At 37.3% G+C, this 21,530-nt stretch overlaps 1 protein-coding gene across 4 annotated transcripts in view; it reads right to left on the bottom strand.

Annotated features, from left to right (window-relative positions):
• The window catches only part of LOC150090693 (ATP-dependent translocase ABCB1-like), a 390,895-nt gene that overhangs the window by 244,870 nt on the left and 124,495 nt on the right, over positions 1-21,530 (bottom strand). For all 4 annotated transcript variants that reach the window (XM_090372299.1, XM_090372310.1, XM_090372292.1 and 1 more), the window contains one exon: positions 17,860-17,902. In XM_090372299.1, the coding sequence (XP_090228425.1) occupies positions 17,860-17,902 (43 nt within the window). The remainder of the gene's footprint in view (positions 1-17,859; positions 17,903-21,530) is intronic.

Consider the following 21,530-nt stretch of genomic DNA (forward strand, 5'->3'; position numbering starts at 1 on the left):
ATGTTTTTCTCTCTCTCTCTCTCTCTTTCTCTCTCTCTGTCTGTATGGTGTGTGTGTGTGTGTGTAAACAAACCGGGTTTTCTGAAAACAAAATTCAAAGTTTTATGTTTAAAACAACTTTATTCTTATTTTTACATAAATATATAATAATAACTTTATTTATCATAATTTGCTATACATGGAATGAATAATTTGACCAGTTACAGAGGTACTGGTCAAATTATTTTTGCAGACCCCAAACTGGGGTTCCCCAGTTTGGGAACTGCTGTAATAAACTATTGTCTGTTATTACGACATCACTAATTTTATATTTCTCAGCATATTTTTGGACTGGTTGTTTAAACTTTAAACAGACATTATCTTGCAGAAGCAGTATTGTACCATCCTTGATAATGCCTTTTTCTGACACTGGTACAATTTTATGGTATGAATCCTTGCATTTTTTCAACAATAACCTGGTTAGAGAAAATAGAAAATATTTGAGATAGTTTGTTGGATCAAACTATCTCATTTGTGGAGGTCATCATCACTAACACCAATTAAAAACTGTTCTGCTGAAGGAATGGCAAAATATTTCTATCGACAGGTCTCAAACTGATATTGTGCATGTAGACGATATGCTTATTATAGACTAAAGGAAAAAATACCATATTAAATCTAATCTGTCAATAGTTGTCTTTTCTCTTAGTGTTATAATAAATTCTAGAAATATGGTATACTAAACTAAAAGACGTGTAATAATATAAGACTTGAGATATGCACAATAATAAAATAATGTTTACTAGGGGGGCTTCGCTCCCTGCTCGCTTTGCTCACCAACCCCCATGCATGCTTTTCTACGTAAAATGTAGAGGTATGACGAAGTAAGCCAAATCTTTTCTACATAAAAGATACATCTGTCAAAATGCACTGATCAATATCTAATCAGGAAATGACCTATGTAATTATTTACCTCTGCATTTGTAGTGACATAATTATCCCACCCACTTGTACCATGTATCCCTCTTCTCCCATTGGCTACCCCACCATGCAGCATTCTCAAAGTTGAATAAATATCACTAAGTAATTATTTACCTGTGTTTACATAGGTCACTTAGAAAAAGGTCTTTTGCTTTGGGTTCCATAATGCATGAGGAATATTGTTGCATCCGAAAGAGCAGGACTAAAATATTTATAAACTATACAAATATTTACAAAATGTTAAACTTTTTATGAATATTAAAACTATATCAATATATGGATGGGTCCCTTCTTATTAATATACAAAAAACGTTATAATGGAACATCAAATAATGCCAGGCATGGTCATGTATTAGACAGTGAAGCATGTGCACGAGGCTGGTGAACATTGTGGAAGCAGCTGTCTTGCAATGCAACGAATGTTGACATGTGTCCCACATACCAGCTCTACATTGTCAACAGCAAGATTCTGCCCAGTAACCCAATCGTGTATCGTCCATTTACCTTTCACCAACCTCGTGCATGTGCTTCACTGTCTAATACATGACCACGCCTGACATCATTCGTTGTTCCATTGTAACATTTTTTGTATATTAATGTCAGCAGACAAAGGAACCCATCGTCTCGATACAGTAGAGGTCTGGTTGTACACAGTTTAGTATTATGTAAATATTTTAGTGTTTTGCAAATATTTGTATAGTTTTGTTATTATTTGTATAATAATAACATTATATTAATATACTAACATTATAACGCACTGATCAAAATCTAATCAGGAAATGACCTAGGTAATTATTTACCTGCGCATTTGTAGTGACGTAATTGCCCCGCCCTCTTCTCCCATTGGTTCGAATAAATATCACTAGGAGGAAACTTTTTTAATGTATAGAGAGAAATATAAAGTCTTTGAACTTATTTGCTTATTTCTTTTATAAGTTATTATTCTAAAATAATGCCAAAAATATGCAAATACCTCTTTTTTGAAGAAATTTCTATTTACTACTGTTGCAAGTAACAATAAACAAAAAAATTAAGCACAGGATTTTCACATTTTTATCACCATTTGCAAATTTTTCATGAAAATAATACATTCAGGAGAGAAATATTTATTTTCTATTTGGCTCATTGTTCCTTAATACAAATATACACACACTTATGGGTACACCAAGGCAGTTCACCTAGTGATGTGCATGGCCAGTGTAATGCTGAGTCAATTAGATGTGACATAAGTACTCAGCATACAAAAATGAGAGTAGGAGTATGATACAGACTGTGACGAGAATAATGAACAACTACACGAACATACAGAGTGGGCCAGTAAATCAGAATGACTTACAATTGGGCATTTTAACTTTCCAAACAGTGAATCAAATTTGTGGCTGGTCACTCACAGTAGCAGAGCTTTTCTGGCTGTATTGAATTAATGTTTTCTGCAATGGCATGTTAAAGAGGCAACAAAAGAAAACAATTAAGAATTGAAACATTAAGATTCTCTAGACAAAAGAATCACTATTAATACTGATGCATAACCAATGGATGCATTTACTTAAAGAAATAACAGTTGTCAATAATAAAGGGAAGGGTTTTGCTTTCATAATGGTGACTATAATAATCTTGAATAATTTTTAAATCTTTTGACTGGAACCAACTGATGATGTTAAGAACTGCAAATTACAACTGGGAAGGACCAAGGAAGTAATCACAGAAACTATTAGGCTTTTGATACCACTAAGAGATACTGTTCAAGGTTCAAACCTAAATGGATGTAAGATGGATGAGACTAGCAGCAGAGAAGAAAAATGCATGAGATCATTATAAATTACCAGGGGGGCACAGAAATTTACAGAATAAACTAGTCTGCAATCAAGTCTGCAATGCAAGCTAAGGCAAATTATGAGAAATCTTTGGTTAAGAATGTAAAGAAAAGAAACACAGAAATCTTTGCTTAGGTTAACATCAGATGGAAAGGGAAGAACCATATTGGCCAACTAGGTACAAATGGCATAACTATTAATGATCCTGTTTAGATTAATGATCCTGCTGGCAAACTGAATAAATATTTTGCTTCTACATCCATAATGTGTTTAAGGATGGGAATACTAGAAGTATATCAAGGTATAACTGGGAATTGAGTTTTTGATAACTCAGAGGTAAGTGGAAGAAAAGTCGATGAAGCTGAATGTGATAAGGAATCTAGAGCTGATGTAATCTATTCAATTATATTAAAAGAAGCAGCAAAAGAAGCAAGAATATTTTTGGCCATAATTATAGGTGCATCCTTGGATTTTGGGAAGGTCCCTATAGATTGGAGATACGCAATGTTCAAATGCAATTGTAATACTCTCCTGTTCAAAGATGGATCAAAGGGCAAAGTGAATAATTACAGACATGTAAGCTTAAATTCTTTTCTAAAGAAAATAATGGTAAAAAAGATAAACTGCAGCCATTATCAATCCACTGCAGGATGGAAGCCTCCTCTACAATTCATGCTGAGGGAAATGGACCATAATCTGCCATGCCAATCCAGTTCAGGTTGGTAGAGCAGCCGTATTTAGCAGTCAGGGGCTTGAACCCAGGTCTACTCAAGGAGCGTGTGCTACTGCACTCCCACTCCTGACCACTCGGCTATGGAGGCCTTTAGAAAATAATGGAGTGAGTGAGTGAGTGTTAAAGAAGTATTCCAGGATTATCCTGAGAAAAATGCAGTTATACAAAAATCACAGCATGGGTTTGTTAAGGGGAGTTCTTGTCTGACCAATCTGATTAGTTACTGCAAGATTTCACAAAGGAACTAAATGCAAACCACAATTTTGACATCAAGTACTTATATTTCAGTGAAGCATTTGATACTGTTCCACGGGAATAACTGTTCTGCACAGTGGCATAACCAGTATGGGGCTGCAGCCCCCTCTGAGCCTATACTCTACTCTGATGTTTTTACTTTGTACTACTATTCCAATTTCAATTTAATTACCATATGACAACACCACACAAATGAAAGTTCAACTATGTCCCTTACGTTACCAAAGTTATCAGCTTGAGTTCGGAGCTCCGCGTACTTTTGCCACCACGCATCTGACTTTCACGACTTTTGTTCAGCTGGTTAAACTGTAAATATGCATAATAAGTAGGTAGGCTAATACCTACAAGATTTTCAGCTTAGCTGTAAAATGACATTAGTGTGATTTGCAGCTTTTGTTTGTATGTGTTTCTTTGGTGTAGTTACAATTTGTGTTTCTGTGAAAATTTATAATCCGTGCTTGGATAAATTTAATTGCAAGAGGAGAAAAATAGAAAGGAGGTAATTAAATTTCAAATTGGTGTATAAAGTTTATATTGAGTATTTGTAACATATTTAGATTTCATTTTGTTGATTCTCACAGTTGCTTTTGGTAAGTTTTAATTTACCAGCTTTTTTCATTAAAAGTAAATGTTCCACATTATATTTCACTTTTTTCTTCATACATACAGTTATAAAAACTTGGTGCTAAGCTTGGGGATCTAGCTTCTAGCAAACTGTGTGTAAGAGATACGAAGTTGGTTAAATTGGGGCAATGTTGCGTAATTGTGGCCTAATAATGATCCGTTGAAAAATGAATAAAGTTTACTAGAGGATTAAATTTGAGAACTATCTGACCAGCGGCGCAATTTTTATTCAACAGAAAAACTAAAAACACATCTTCCTCAGAAGTTAAAAGCAAATGTTCAAAATTTTACATTTTTTCGAAATTCTCAAAAACAAAAAATTTTTTTTTCAACGGAGTAGGCCAATTATGCAATTTAACCGACCTTGCATCTATTTCTGTTTCCGAGATCCTGATGCTTAGCCTCGAATTTGAGGACCCCTATATAAAATTTCACTTTACTTGAGGTTTCTTTTTTTGGAAAAAGAAAAACAAAGTTCAATGTTGCAATAAAAAAATTAATTCAAAACAAGCGATGGTGGTGCATCTGAGCATCAAAATTCTGTTGAAGTTTAGGATATGAAGCCAGCGAATGCAGAAGAAATTGAAGTTCAAATCAATGAAAAGTGTGAAGTTAATGACATTGCATTACTTAAAGACAAAAAAATGTCTATCATGGATTTAATCAAGACTTTGGGTAATGTTTGGGTTCCCAATTCTAACTATAAATTTCCTGGATCTACTGATCAAAAAGAAGTTTAATAGACGTTTTCAATTTTCTTGGTTGAGAAAATTTGACTGGTTAGCCTATTCAAAAACAGAAAATGCAAAATACAAAGAACAAATGGAAAATCAGAAAAGACTGGTGCCAATAATTAAAACGATTCTACTTTGTGGAAAGCAAGGAATACCATTAAGAGGTCATCGAGACGGTGGGCCCCATTAACTTATCAGAAGCTGTAAACTACAGTGAAGGAAACTTTCGAGCTTTGTTAAGGGAACGAGTTGACGGCAGGGAGACTGTTTTAGAAAATCATTTAAGAACTGCCAGTAAAAATTCATTATACACTAGTGTGGGTATCCAGAATGAAATAATTGAATGTTGTGGTTCTATAATTCAGAAACAGATTGTGAACAAAGTGAAGAAAGCTAAATATTTTTCTGTGTTAGCTGATGAAACTACAGACATTTCAACAAATGTTGCTTTGTGTTAGATATGTAGACGAAACAAATTTTCAAATATGTGAAAATTTTCTTTCATTTACTCCTCTAAATTCTGCAATTGGTGAAAATATAGTGAAAGAAATAATTAATCAACTTGAAAAATTTGGGCTAGATATAAAAATATCCGTGGACAAGAATATTTTTTTATATCTAGCCATATGACAGCTCTGGGGCAATGAGCTGCAGAATAAATGGCGTCCAGGCTCATATACAAGAATTAAACCCAAAAGTTTACATGCACTGCATATCTCATTGCTTAAATTTAGCAATTTTGGATATATATATATATATATATATATATATAAAATACTATGAATACTATGACGTAATCATTAACCCCAAAGAAGTTGTAGATCTTCTCGGAGGAAAAAAAAAGGTGTTTAAATATAAATATATAACTAGTTTACGTTTCTAACACTCAGTATTTTGTTGACAGGAGAGATTGCTTCTACAGCGATGGGATACACTTAAATAGAAAGGGTGCAAGAATATTTGCTGATGCTATCGAGGCAGTGTTAGATGGGTTGGAAAACTGCTAGCTTTGGGGGGGGGGGATACACAGACTAAAAGGTTAACAGTAGCCGCAGGCAGAGGCAAAAGTGATTCTTGCACTGCTTCTATTAGAATGAGCAGCAGACTGGAAAGCAAGGTAATGGTGATTTCCAGGACTGCTGGGAGTCATAGTGGAACAAGTAAATACATGGGCTGTGTCAGGGTGGCTAGGAGCAGGAACATATATACTTGCATGTACACAAATGCTAGGAGTATAGTTAATAAATTTGATGAGCTTGAAGTGCTAGTCAGGACGTCAAAGGCAGATATTGCTCGGATATCAGAGACGTGGTGTCACACAGGTGTTAGGAATACACAATTGGAATTTGGGGAATACAATGTGTATAGGAAGGATAGACAGGATAGGAAGGGAAGGGTTATGCTGTTAGTTAAGAAACACAAAATCTTTTTTTTTTTTGTTTGGTAGTTGTTGGCGCATCAGCTTCTGTGGCCATAATGCACCTCCCAAGGTTTTTGCAGTACTTTGATCCAAACCCGAGGCAGGATTCGAACCCGCGACCTTTGGGTTGCCAGGCAGACACTTTACCCACCCGGCTAGCCCAGTCGGCTACATAAAAATCTAAGGAAGTGCATCCAATTAATGTTGGTGGACAATGCAGTGTGGAGTCGGTTTGGTGTGAAATAAGCACTGGGAAAAGAAAAATGAGAATAGGTGTGTGTTATAGGCCTAATGCATCTGATGAGTATAATGAGCAATTGTGCAGAGAAATAGAGTGGGCCAGTAAATCAGAATGTCTTATAATGGGAGATTTTAACTTTCAAGATATTGACTGAAACTTGTGGATTGGTCACTCGCACACTAGCAACAATTTTGCGGATTTATTGAATGACTGTTTTCTACAGCAACATGTTTGAGAGGCAACCAGAGAGAGTAATACTCTTGATCTGATTATCAGTAGTGATTCTTCATGCATTAAGAATATGCAGATAAAGGAACCACTGGGCGACAGTGATCACAATGTATTGATGTGGGAATTATTTAAAGATGTAACTACCATCAAGGCTAAAGGGAAGGGCTTTTGCTTTCGTTAATGTGACTGCAGAGGTCTCAGATAGTTTTTAAATTCTGTACAGTGGGAGCAACTGATGTTACCAATGGTGAATTCTAAATGGGAAGCCTTCGGGGACTTAATTTTGGAGGCTACTAGGCTTTTCATTCCAACTAAGAAATACTGTTCAAGGTTTAGGTCTAAATGTATGTCAGATGAACTAATGAGGCTAGTGGCAGAGAAGAAGAATGTATGGGATGCATATAAAGTATCAGGCTACACAGAAGAAGAATGTATGGGATGCATATAAAGTATCAGGCTACACAGAAGCCTATGGCAAGTATAAGCTAATCTGTAATCAAGTCACAAAGGAGGTTAGGCAGACGAAGGCAGATTATGAGAAATCTTTGGAAAAGGATGCAAAGAAAAATAGCAAGGAGTTCTTTACTAATGTTTGTTTGTTATTTGGTTTTTAGGAGCATTAGCAACTAAGGCCATATTTCTCCAGGGATATGTGGTGGTCATTCCCTGACCTTTCCGCATCCTCCGTATTTGGTGGTCATGGGCTCAAACCCCGGTCTAATCAATAAGCGTGTGCTACACACTGCTGCTCCTCCCAACCTGGCTACAGAGGTGTCCTTTACTTATGTAAATTCTAGAAGGAAAGGGCTGGATCAGATTGGACCACTTAACATAGATGGGTTGACTATTGATGATCACGCTCAGGGAGCTGATAAACTGAATGAGTATTTTGCATCTACATTCACACATAAGGATTTATTCAATGAGGGGAGTGCCAGATGTTTATCAAATGCTAACAGGGAGCTAAGTGATTTTGTAATAACTGAGAGCAAAGTGGAGGAGAAATTGTTGAAGTTAAACATAAGGAAGGCACCTGGGGGGGATGGGATCTATCCAATTATATTAAAGGAGGCAGTAAAAGAAGTAAGCAAACCCTTAGCCATAATTATGAGAGCTTCCATGGACTCAGGGGAGGTCCCCATGAACTGAAGATGTGCAAATGTATCACCAATTCACAAAGGAGGTTAAAAAGGTGACAAGTAATTACAGACCTGTTAGTTTAACTTGTGTTCTGGAGAAAATAATGGAATCACTGGTTAAAGAAGCACTGCAGGATCATCTAGACAAGACTGCAGTAATAGTTAAGAGAGCATGGGTTTGTCAAAGGGAAGTCTTGTCTGAGCAATTTGATTGGTTACTATGATGTGGTCACCAAAGGAACTGAATGCCAAAAATAATTTTGATATCATATACTTGGATTTCAGGAAAGCTTTTGATACTGTTGCACATGGAAGACTGCTGTACAAATTGGAGAGGTATGGCATCAAGGATAAGCTGCTACAATGGATAAAGGGATGGTTGATTGGGAGACAATAGAGAGTGGTAATCAACGGACACTGCTCTTCGGGGATAAATGTCATTAGTAGAGTTCCCCGGGGTTTGGTGTTGGGCTAATTGTTGTTTTGTATATTTATCAATGATATTGATGAAGGTATATCATGTTTAATGTCCAAGTTTGCAGATGATACAAAGGTTGGCAGAGTTGTTAACAACAGTAGTGACAGTATGCTACTCCAAATGGACATAGATAAGTTAGGAAAATGGGCTGAGAAGTGGCAACTGGAGTTTAACATTGACAGCAAAGTACTGCATATGGGTAGCAATAACCAAAGAGAAACGTACCAACTGGATATTACTACACTCAGGGAAGTGGAAAGTGAAAAAGACCTGGGGGTAATTGTGCAGCCAAATATGAAGTTCGCTGAGCAGTGCAGACGGGCTGTCAGGGCAGGTCATGGAGTCTTGTCAATGATATATAGGAATTTTGCTAGCAGGGACATAAAGGTGATAATGTCAATGGTTAGGCCACACCTAGAGTACTGTGTACAGGTCTGGAGGCTTCATTTTAGGAAAGATGTAGAGTTGCTAGAACGAGTACAAAGAAGGGCAATAAGATTGGTGAGGGGAACAAAGGGGTGCTCTTACCAAGAAAGGCTTCTGCAAATTGCAGCGCCTAGAGAGTAGGCACCTGCGAGATGATCTGATTGAGGTATATAAGGCCTTGAATGGGTTGAGCAAGCTGAATGCTGATGGGATTCTTCATCTTGCTCAGACTAAGAACCTGAGGGGGGCACAGTTTCAAACTGAGGAAAAATAGTTGTAGAATAGATGTGCAGAAATTTGCCTTCAGCCAGCTGGTAGTTGATTGGTGGAACAGGCTTCCATCTTTTATTGTGGAAGCTGATAGCCTAAATAAATTTAAGGCTGAGCTGGACAGGCATTTGGAACGAATGAAGGAATGAAATGGGAGGTTTTTTTTTTTTTTGGCTGATGCTGCATAATCTTGCTTTCTTGCATCGTATGCCTCTGCTAATGCTAATAAAAGGCTTTTTGTGTGTGTGTGTGTGTGTGTGTGTGTGTGTGTGTGTGTGTGTGTGTGTGTGTGTGTGTTAGAATAGAAATATAGTTTTACATTGGTTTTGCCTATTTTCATGAAGAGTATAAAATATTTATTTATTTATTTTATTATTTTTTTTTTTTTACTGTAGATCCTTGAAATAAAGTTTGTGAAGACATTTATTTTGTTATTTTATTTATCTATGTTCAATTTGTTTTTAAAGCTAAATAAAAAGACATGCATGAAATTTGAAGTTGGAAAAAAAAAAAAAAAAAAAGTAAAGGAATAATGGTCCGAAGGGAGAAGAATATCTGTAAAATTTCGAAATTTAAGGACTAATAAAAACCTACGTACAATTTTTCTCACAATGTGCAGCCCCCATCCCAACCCAGAGTGTATTTTCTGGTTACGCCAGAAAATACCGTGCCCGGTTTGGAGGTTGAGAAGACGGAAGAAGATATTTGCTGACATTAGACTTGAACTTCTGTAGACTGTAATTTTTAAGAAATACATAGGAAGAAAGGTTGTTCCAGAAAACGGCAGTTGAATGAATAAACGAGGAAGATAAAAAGTTGGTTCTGTAAGTTTGAAGTTGGACAGTACATGGATGTTGGCAGGTGGCGGCACGTGTTCGGACTGTTTTGAAAGAGAGAGCAGGAATTATAGAAATCAATTCAGAAGAACAGTGCCCATGGAAGTATCTGTAGAAAAGGCATGCAGCAGAAAAAGTACATCTATGAGACAGAGGGTGGAGAGACTCTGTTAGAGATGAGTCATCAATTAACCTAACTGCCCTCTTCTGAATGGAATCTAGAAGCCTGAGAGTGTTTTGGGGGCCACCACCCCAGATGTGGTAATAATATTCCAGGGTAGGTCGGATTTGCAATTTGTACAGAGTGTACAGCTGTTTGGAAGAAAAGTAACACCAAGAGCGAAAAAGAAAACCCAAGTTTTTTATGCAGTTTTATCAACTCAGTTGTCTTTGCCCCACTGGAGAATTACCTAGCGATTGGCATTCAAGGAATTGGTAGAGAATATTCAAGAAGTTTAAGCTGATTGAGGAGGGCAAGGTTTCTCAAAAGGGAAGAAAGTGGGATGCAATGTGCTATCATCAGCAAAACTATGGATAGGATTTCTAGTCAATGGAAGGTCATTAATATACAAGAGGAAAAGAGTGGGGGAAAGAACTGAACCTTGGAGAACACCAGCATTAGTGGAGAAGTTAGTGGAGAAGAGAGCCATCTACCATCACTACCAGCATTAGTGGTAACATAAACCAGAATATCACCAGTCAATCGACACTGACGGAATCCATACTGGCAATTGTTGATGACGGAAGGTTTCTAGGTAGTTTAAGAGTTGGTGGTTAATTGATTTCTCCATTATTTTAGAAAGAGTAGAAGTAATTGCATTGGGAGGATAATTGGATGGGAGAGATTTGTCACCCTTTTTAGGAACTGGCTGGATATAAGCAAATTTCCAAGCAGAAGGAAAAACACCTTTGGAATAAGAAAGTGAAAAAAGGCGGCAAAGAATAGGAGTAAGTTCAGGAGCACAGGTTTTGAGAACAAGTGGAGAAATACCATCAGAATTTGGAGCTTTCTTAGCATCAAGATTTGTCAAAATCCTTTTGACAGAAGACCACAGGAGGCATTGAATGGAGCATGTTGGGAATGGTAGGAGGTGTTTTACCAAGATCATTAATACATGAGTTGGAAGAAAAATGGGATGCTAGCAGATCAGCTTTATCTTTGGCTGAAGTGACAACAGAACCATTTGGACAGAGGTGGGACCAGAGATGGGCAAAAGTTGCGGAAAATAGCTTTGGCAAGAGACCAGAATGCTCGGCTTCCATTAGGACAAGAAACAAGTTTTCTACTTTTAGCCTGTTCAAAATCTAGTTTGGACTGATTAATAACTGCTTTACAATTGTTGCGAGCTCTGGTGTAGGCAGAAAATGAACTGGAAACAAGCCAATATGCAACGTTCTTCTCTTGAACAGCCCTAGCACATTTATTGGAAAACCAAGGTTTAGATAAAGGACGACATTTTAGAGTGGAGTGTGCGATAAAGGATTCCATTCCTACAAGAATAATTTCACTGACACGATCTGAGCAAACATTGACATCAGAAGTTTTGAAACAGTAGTCCGACAAAGGAAAAGAAGAAAAGAAATCTCGCAGGTCATCCCATTTTGCATTCTTGTAATGCCAAACAATACGAGGTTGGGAATAGCCATGAGATAAAGGCTCCACTGGAGAAAAGACAATCACTAAGTTGTGATCTGAGGTGCGTAAAGGACCACTCACTTTGACCGTGAACTTAGAAGGGTTGTTTGTGAGAAAAAGATCAAGCATGTTGGCTGTATGGCTAGGGTTGTCCAATATTCTTGTAGGTAAATGAACTGGGAGTCTAAAACGCTGATGAAACTGATATTCGGGTGACACTTAAGTCAAGTGGACCCAATTTCAGCAAAGTTCGGACGGTCTATGACAGCCAAATCCTCTGCTTGCACCTTCACGATGGTGGGACTGTTAGTAATCCTGGGTATAACCTCCATGCACAATTACATGGTGGATGACCACTCAGGTGTGAACCAACGTAAGCAGGGGTGGAGGTGTGGCGCCCACACCACATGGAGGAACGCCGCCCCTCTATGTTACCAGGCAGTACTAGGTGGTAGATGACTCTCATCAACCGGTGAAATAACACCACTTTGCTTATTGGAGGCTTGAAGTGGTGGAACCCATGTTTAGTCTCTAGAGCTAGGTTCCGGCCAACCCTTCCCTATCTCTTCCATCATGCAGTATGATTGATGATTTTTGAGGTTATGATGAATGTCGTGGCGAGATCCAATATTCCTTTCATTTCGAGGGTACAGCTCTAAAACGGTGTTCGCAGGCCAGCCGCTAGATAGTACACCGGACCAAACCTATTGGTAACTCTCTAGGAGGCTTCCGGATCAGCTAGTGTATAATCTTGCTACCTCTACTCTGCCAGATAGTGACTGGAGGGAGTCCGAGTAGTGTGTATGCGGGGAGCATTGTCGAGGCCACGTTATGTCAAGGATCTGGGTATATTCTTACCACATGTATGCCATATCCAAAAATTTCATTACTTCATAGAGCATGTCCCACCCACTTTTTCTTACTATTGAATACACCGTGAATAGTCAAAATAATAGAGCAAGCTTATCTGCGAAAAGATCTAAACCTCCCAAGGACTTCCTAATTCATTTCACAAATATACGTGGTCTTAATTCCAATCTCAACGATGTCCATTTCCACTTGCAGTCTGCCAAACCCCATGTACTTTTTCTGACAAAATCTCAGTTATCAGTTGAATCAACTACTGCTCATCTGAGACGCCCAAATTATCGCTGTATGATTCCTTTCACCTCAAAGGTGGTACTTGTGCATATGTCCATTCTGATATTCGCTGTCAGAGACTTGGCAATTTGGAATCTCCTCTCTTTGATCTTCTCTGGCTTAAAATCTCTCTACCTCATTGTGTCAAATTCATCTGTTGTCTCTACCGTTCTCCCAACTCCACTAATCACTTGGAGCTCTTTGACTTCCTCTCTTTGCAACTTGACTTTCTCCAGTCCAACTTTCCTAACAGTGAGGTAATTTTCCTTGGTGATTTTAACGTTCACAACTCCAGCTGGCTTCCATTTTCTAGTCACACCAACCCAGCAGGTCGAGATGCTGAGGCTTTTGCAATTACTAATGACCTAGCACAGATTGTTCATTTACCTACAAGAATACCGGACAATCCTAATCATACAGCCAATACGCTTGATCTTTTTCTCACAAACAACCCTTCTAAGTACAAGGTCGAAGTGAGAGGTCCTTTAGGCACTTCAGATCACAACTTGGTGATTGTCTCTTCTCCAATGGAACCTTTATCTCATGGCTATTCCCAACCTTATATTGTTTGGCATTACAAGAATGCAAAATGGGATGACCTGCGAGACTTCTTTTCTTCTTTTCCTTGGTCTGATTACTGTTTCAAAACTTCTGATGTCAACGTTTGCTCAGATCGTGTCAGTGAAATTATTCTTGCAGGAATGGAATCCTTTATCCCACACTCCACTTTAAAATCTCGTCCTTTATCTAAACCTTGGTTTTCCAATAAATGTGCTAAGGCTGTCCAAGAGAAGAATGTTGCATATCGTAATTGGCTTATTTCTAATTCTTCAGTTTCATTTTCTGCCTACACCAAAGCTCGCAACAATTGTAAAGCAGTTATTAATCAGTCCAAACTAGAGTTTGAACAGGCTAAGAGTAGAAAACTTGCTTCTTGCCCTAATGGTAGCCGAGCATTCTGGTCTCTTGCCAAAGCTATTGGCCGCAACTTTTGCCCATCTCTGCTCCCACCTCTGTCCAAACCAGATGGTTCTGTTGTCACTTCAGCCAAGGATAAAGCTGACCTGCTAGCATCCCATTTTTCTTCCAGCTCATGTATTAATGATCTTGGTAAAACACCTCCCACCATTCCTAACACGCTCCATTCAATGCCTCCTGTGGTCTTCTGTCAAAAGGATATCAGAAGGATTTTGACGAATCTTGATGCTAAGAAAGCTCCAGGTCCTGATGGTATTTCTCCACTTGTTCTCAAAAGCTGTGCTCCTGAACTTACTCCTATTCTTTGCCGCCTTTTTTTCACTTTCTTATTCCAAAGGTGTTTTTCCTTCTGCTTGGAAATTTGCTCATATCCAGCCAGTTCCTAAAAAGGGTGACAAATCCCTCCCATCCAATTATTGTCCCATTGCAATTACTTCTACTCTTTCTAAAGTAATGGAGAAATCAATTAACCGCCAACTCTTAAACTACCTAGAAACCTTCCGTCTGATCAACGATCGCCAGTATGGATTCCGTCAGTGTCGATCCACTGGTGATATTCTGGCTTATGTTACCCATTTATGGACTAATTCAATGGAAAGGTTCGGTGAAACACAAGTAGTTGCTCTTGACATCTCAAAAGCTTTTGATCGTGTTTGCCATAAAGGTCTTCTAAACAAGCTTCCATCTTATGGTTTGCCAACTATTTTTAGTAATTGGTTATCCAGTTTTCTCTCTGATCACTCACTGAGGGTGATGGTAGATGGCTCTCTGTCTTCTAACTTCTCCACTAATGCCGGTGTCCCCCAAGGTTCAGTTCTTTCCCCCACTCTTTTCCTCTTGTATATCAATGACCTTCTTCCATTGACTGGAAATCCTATCCATAGTTTTGCCGATGATAGCACATTGCATTCAACTTTCCATTTTGAGAAACCTTGTCCTGCTCAATCAGTTTCAAGTTCTCGAAAATCTGCTGCCAATTCCTTAAATGCCGATCTTCAGGTAATTCTCCAGTGGGGCAAAGACAACTTAGTTGATTTCAACCCTTCTAAAACTCAGTCTTGTCTTATATCTTGCAAAAAGGATTCTTCTGCTCCTATGCTTATCTTTAGTGACACTCCGATTTCTAGGCAAAATGATATATCTCTTTTGGGGATTACCCTGACTTCTAATCTCTCTTGGCACAAGCACATTACAAATATTGCTTCCTCTGCATCTAAAAAACTTGGTTTTCTCTTTCGCTCTCGGCGTTACTTTTCTTCCAAACAGCTGCTCACTCTGTATAAATCGCAAATCCGCCCTGCCATGGAATATTGTTCCCACATCTGGGGTGGTGCCCCCAAAACCTCTCTCGGGCTCCTTGATTCCATTCAGAAGAGGGCAGTTAGGTTAATTAATGATTCATCTCTAACAGAGTCTCTCCACTCGCTTTCTCATAGACGTACTGTTTCTGCTGCATGCCTCTTCTACAGATACTTCCATGGGCACTGTTCTTCTGAATTGGCTTCTATAATTCCCGCTCTCTCTTTCAAAACAGTCCGAACACGTGCCGCCACCAGCCAACATCCATTTACTGTCCAACTTCAAACCCACAGAACCAACTTTTCATCTTCCTCATTTATTCATTCAACTGCCGTTTTCTGGAACAACCTTCCTTCATACGTATTTCCTGAAAATTACAATCTACAGAAGTTCAAGTCCAATGTCAACAAATATCTTCTTTCGTCTTCTCAACCTCCAACCCAAGCACGGTACTAAGTACTATAGGTTCTAATACCTCTCGTGTTTGGGGGTCTCATAAAAAAAAATGAACAATATGTGAAGGTTATTAGTAATTGCAAAAGCCTCGGCATCTTGCTTGACCACCTGGATCGATGTGACTAGAAAACAGAAGCCAGCTGGAGTTGTGAACATTAAAATCACCAAGGAAAATTACCTCACTGTTAGGAAAGTTGGACTAGAGAAAGTCAAATTGCAAAGAGAGGAAGTTGTTGTTATTTGATTTTTAAGAGCATTATCAACTAAGGCCACATTGCTCCGGGGATATGCGGTGGTCATTCCCTGACCTTTCCGCATCCTACGTATTTGGTGGTCACAGGCTCGAAACACAGTCTAATCAAGAAGCGTGTGCTATGCACTGCTGCTGCTGCCCACCTGGCTACAGAGGTGCCTAAGAGAGGAAGTCAAAGAGGTCCAAGTGATTAGTGGAGTTGGGAGAATGGTAGAGACAACAGATGAATTTGACACAAGAGGTAGGGAGATTTTAAGCCAGAGAAGATCGAAAAGAGATTCCAAATTCTCTGACAGGGAATATCGGAACGGACAGTTTGACATTGTAACAAGTTTCTGCTATGGATAACAGATAGCATATTGCCAGAAGACAGAGGGAGGTTATAAATGGACACTGGTCTTATTGGATTAATATTATTAGTAGAGTCCCTCAGGGCTTAGTGCCAAGCCACTTATTGTTTACAATATTTATTAATGAATACTGATGAAAGCATATCACACTCATTGTCTAAGTTTGCAGATGATACAAAGGTTTGCATGGCAGTTAATGACAGGAATAAAGGAATACCACTGCAACAAGACCTAAAAAAAATTACATAAATGAGTTCAAAAGTGGCAACCAAGGTTTAACATTGATAAATGCAAGGTACTACATATGAGCAGCAGTAATCCAGAATAACATACCAACTGTGTGGTACAACACTCAAGATGATAGAGATGAAGGATAACTAGAAATAACTATGCATTCCAACGTTAAGTTCTTTGAGCAGTGTAGACATGCTTCTAGGCCAGCTCAAAGTATTCTGTCAATGAAATACAGAAATTTTTCAGAAGGAACAGGGATGTGATTATCCCACTTTGTAATGCATTGTTTAGGATGCATATTGCATACTACTGCATACAGGTCTGGGAGCCTCATTTTAAGGATGCAGATTTGTTGGAAAGGGTGTAGAGAGAAGCAACAAGATTAATAATGGGCATAAATGGTACTCTTACCATGTAAGACCTCAGTTCTGCAAATTTTAATACTTGGAACACAGGAATGTGTGAAGAAGCCTGACTGAGGTGTATATGGATTGAGTAAATTAAAAACTTTTGTTGGCATTCTTACTACCCCAAAAAACATACACATAAGGGGACATAAACTGAAAAAGGATGGTTGCAGGACAGATGTATGAAAATTTTTTTCAGCCTGAGTGATTGATCGTTGGAACAAACTTCCATCTGATGATGTGGAAGTGGGTGCTTTGAATAAATTTAAGAAAGGATTAGACAAACTGAGAACATTAGATAACATTTTTTCCCTGATACTGTTACACACACACACACACACACACACACACACACACACACACACACTTCTGTATAATCTTTTTGATGTTCAACCTAGTACACAGAAATTTGTCTAGGAAGTAATAAATATCATAAACTAGTGATAGCTATACATCCTCATTCACCCAGTAATAAACAAGTAAATTAATGCAAAGAATTTATCTTATTAGTCACAAAATCAAAACTATTGTTAGATTGTGCAATGTCGGTCTTGTTCCTTTATATGTTCTGCTTCAGTACATTTATTATTGCATATCACTACTACTGCCAGTTCCCTTAATCATATATGGGAAAATAAATTACAGTTTTTTCCAAAGACAGGTGGAAAATACTGTAATAGTAGTAGTAGTAAATATGTCTCTTCATCTGAACACATCTGTTCTTCTGAATTAATGCTAATAAGAAAACAGTTAAGTCATTCCTTTTACTTATATCTACTGTGTTACTTCACACTGATATAGTTACTATGAAAAATAACTCCACAAACTAAGAAAAATGACCACAGTGTTTTCACTCCATCCTATAAGATATAAAACAATTGAAAACAAATTAATGTAAATGTTACAAATTTTCACATTTCTAGAATTTTTCATCATGAAACTTACCAGCTGATGAAATGAAACAAGTTTAGGACCTTCCAAACCTTTTCTGCAAAGAAAATTAATTTTAAAAAAATAATTAGAGAATATTAATTTTACAACAATAATTTTCATAACAAAAGTAACAATGAACTATTTCAAATAACATTTTAGCAGTTTTAAGTACTTTATTTACATACCACAAAAACATGCACACAAATACTCACAATCAAGACTTTTTCTCAATCTAAGTAAAAGCAATATAAAATCTCCTTAAGAATACATCATTTTTTATGAGACATTCAGTATCTCTAAGTTGTTGTTATTAATACAGCCCATTAGCATCTAAGGTTATATTGAGCTGTGTGTATTATGTCTGTACAAGTGTGTGTTCATATGCTTATTTGCATGTTGTGCAGACTGAATAACTCAGAATAATTCAAGGGTGAAAAAACATATCCTCCACCTGAGTTCAGTTAACTACAGCCTTGTTTGAAGGCTGCTTTAAGAATTCTTACAGACTCTGACAGGATATAAACTCAAACCACTCTAAATAAGTGAGTTTTGCCATTTCTCACTCTAAATAAGTGAGAAATGGCAAAACCATTATGCCATCATAGAAGACATAACTTCAACATTTCATCGCCATCAGTATTTTCTTTTAATGACTATGAGCATGCTGCATTCATATCAGCTTATTACCCCATCATTTTATGCCAGTGAATATTTTAGTTACAATTAACCAAGGTTATCTGGCAATTTCATGCAGCCATATTATCCACTGAATCCAACCTACATGCAGGCAGACTCTGTCTATCATGAATAGTATTAAAAATTGGCATATGTTTGTCAATAGTAATGGTGGATAAAGCTCTGGTGGATAAATGGTGGATAAAAACAGAATAAGCTCATTCTTCAAAATCCCACTACAGATGTCGATATTCATTATTTCTGCACAAGCTGAATGCAGTTTGATACCATAGAGTTTTTTTTTAACTAAATAATAATAATAAAAAAAATATGGTTACTATTTCCACCAACTTTCACTTCTAAAATTTTCTTTCATATAAATGCGTTCCAAATGGAACTGAACAGGCTATCATAAAATATATGATACTAAATCTAAGCACAAACTAAATCAGCCAATGAAAATGAAAAAACAATGTTCCAGAGACAGTGTGTAAAACCAGAAAATCATTAGTTCAAACACAGGAAATTAATTGTCTTGGTGGACATCATACCATCCATCTATATACTAGTATGCCAAAGAAATTAATGTTATCTATTAATTCCATTAGTTAATCAACAACAGTTAATTAGGAACTGCTCAATCAGGAAAGGAAGTGTGGAAAGTATGGAATCATGTCACTATGCTGCAAAACAATTCATTGCACAACAGCTTGGCACTTCTTGATTAGATCGGGGTTCAAGCCCATGACCACCAAATATGGAGGATGCGGAAAGGTCAGGGAATGATCACCGCATATCCCCGGAGCAATATGGCCTTAGTTGCTAACGCTCCTAAAAACCAAATAACAAACAAACAACAGCTTGGTGTATGTGACAATTTGGTGAAAGACAATTGATTACAATAATTATAATAATCAAGTGAATTCTTTGGGAGAATTTGCTATATGGCAAAGCAAGACAGAAAATGCAAACTTTTAACATGCCGTGATGTAAATGGTGAATTCAGTGATCGCAATACCATTCTTAATATTTATATTTTTGGTGTATAAAAGTATATTTTTATACTTTTTTTTAGGAGATCCTATTAAAAAAAAAAGTGCCATGGACAGATTAAAGATTGGGATACAAGAGAGAGACTTGTTAGGACTTCACTTTCACTTCTGTAAGTTGCATTTTTTATGAAATACACATGGTGTGGGGGGATTCCAGAGACCAAAAGTAGAGATCATAATGGATGCCAGCTGGGTAATCTGTATCTTCTAATGTTCATTTTCAACCTGTGCGTTTTCTAAAAGCAACAAATGGCTTTTATTGAAAAAAGTTAGTAGGCTAGTACTGTGGATGGATTAAGGTTAGGTGGGTAAGCTTCCCTGGAGAATGTGTAATGGTTGGAATTGGAATCTAAGTCCCCTACAGGGCCCATGCCAGTTCTCACCACTCCTGACTAAGAGATGGTACGAAAGTCTGTTTCTTTAATCTGGTTTCTGCACCTGTAATTTTCTCCTAACTTCCTAGTTTTAAATCATGCTCCTGGAAAAGCATAGGATTCAACGGGGGGGGGGGGGATTATAAATAATCTTAAATTAAAGGTTACAATATGGATGGAGTCCTGCTGAAATAGGTACATACTTACTTTCCAACCTGCCTACGAGAATGATCAGTATGAATCCTTTATTATACAAAATAAATGATAAATAAATATATTATTTTATTTTTTTTTCCAAATTACTGCATTCCTCCTTTCTAAGTTGTCAAAATTTCTCGTTTCCTAAATCTTTTACTTCATTGATTTTGTTAATTTCTGATCTCTGTGTGATACACCAAACTGTCACACATACACCAAATTGTTGCACTCATTGAATTGTCATAGACACCAATTATCACATACAGCAAAATGTCATTCATAAAATTGTCATAAAATGAATTGTCATGCACCGAACTGTCATAGAACAAATTGCCTTTCAACAAATTGACACGGACCCAGAAAGTATGATGTGGTGAAAAAAAATGTGCTCATAACTCCAATAAGGGCTGCCAACAAAGGTAGAGAATTAAAGCTGTTAAAACATGCTACCTATTCTCTAGATCTTGTATCCAGTGGTATATTTATTCATAAATAAAACACTTAAGACAGAATTTTTTTAATGACTATTATGTGATATTTGCTATGAATGCCTGGCTGGAGAACCAAATTCAAGGTGGGTTTTTTTGTCCTGCCTAACCAAAATTTAAACTTTGGAGCATTGCTAGGCCAAATTCATTTTCGTTCAAGAATTCTAAAATAAAGATAATAATAATAATAACAACTAACCTTTGCACAAACTTCAGAAACATAGGAAACTGCTTTAAAAGTGAATAGAAATAGCTTAATCAAAATATCTTCATCATTTTGTAGAATTATTTAATATATTCACGTGTATAAAATAGATACACGTGATACTGTGCTATGTACAAAATAAAATAAATTGCACACACATTGGCGGATAAAAAAACTGCATCACTTGTGCATTTTGCAAATAATGTGTTTTGTGCTGCATTGTGAGTTGCAGAAATGTTCAAAATGCATTTGTTAGATGGGATATATATATCTCTATGAATGAAGCAATTATGACAACCAAACATACATTTTATTGCATATACGTGTACAAACTGAAATGACAAGTTAACATAATATGTACTGTAAATCAGCAAAATAAGTCCTCAATATTTTGTTGTTCCTCCTCGAGCTGCAATTACAGCCTTGCAACAATCTGGCATAGAGTTAATCAACTTCTGAATATGCGGTTGCCCAATTTCATGGTACCACACCCTTACAATGCTCTCCTGCAGCTGAATCTTACTTTTTGGCTTCTTTTGAGCAATTTTAACTGACATTATGTACCAGTAATTTTCAATGGGGTTCAAATTTGCACTGTTGCCGGGCCAGTCCAACACTGTAATGCCAGCATTTCTTAAGGGAGAAAAACGAGGGAAAACATTGGAGTAAGTATGTTTTAAACATTGTGAGA

This window comes from Mastigoproctus giganteus, chromosome 1 (assembly GCF_048544385.1).
Source record: "Mastigoproctus giganteus isolate SK-2022 chromosome 1, ASM4854438v1, whole genome shotgun sequence".
NCBI lineage: Eukaryota > Metazoa > Arthropoda > Arachnida > Uropygi > Thelyphonidae > Mastigoproctus > Mastigoproctus giganteus.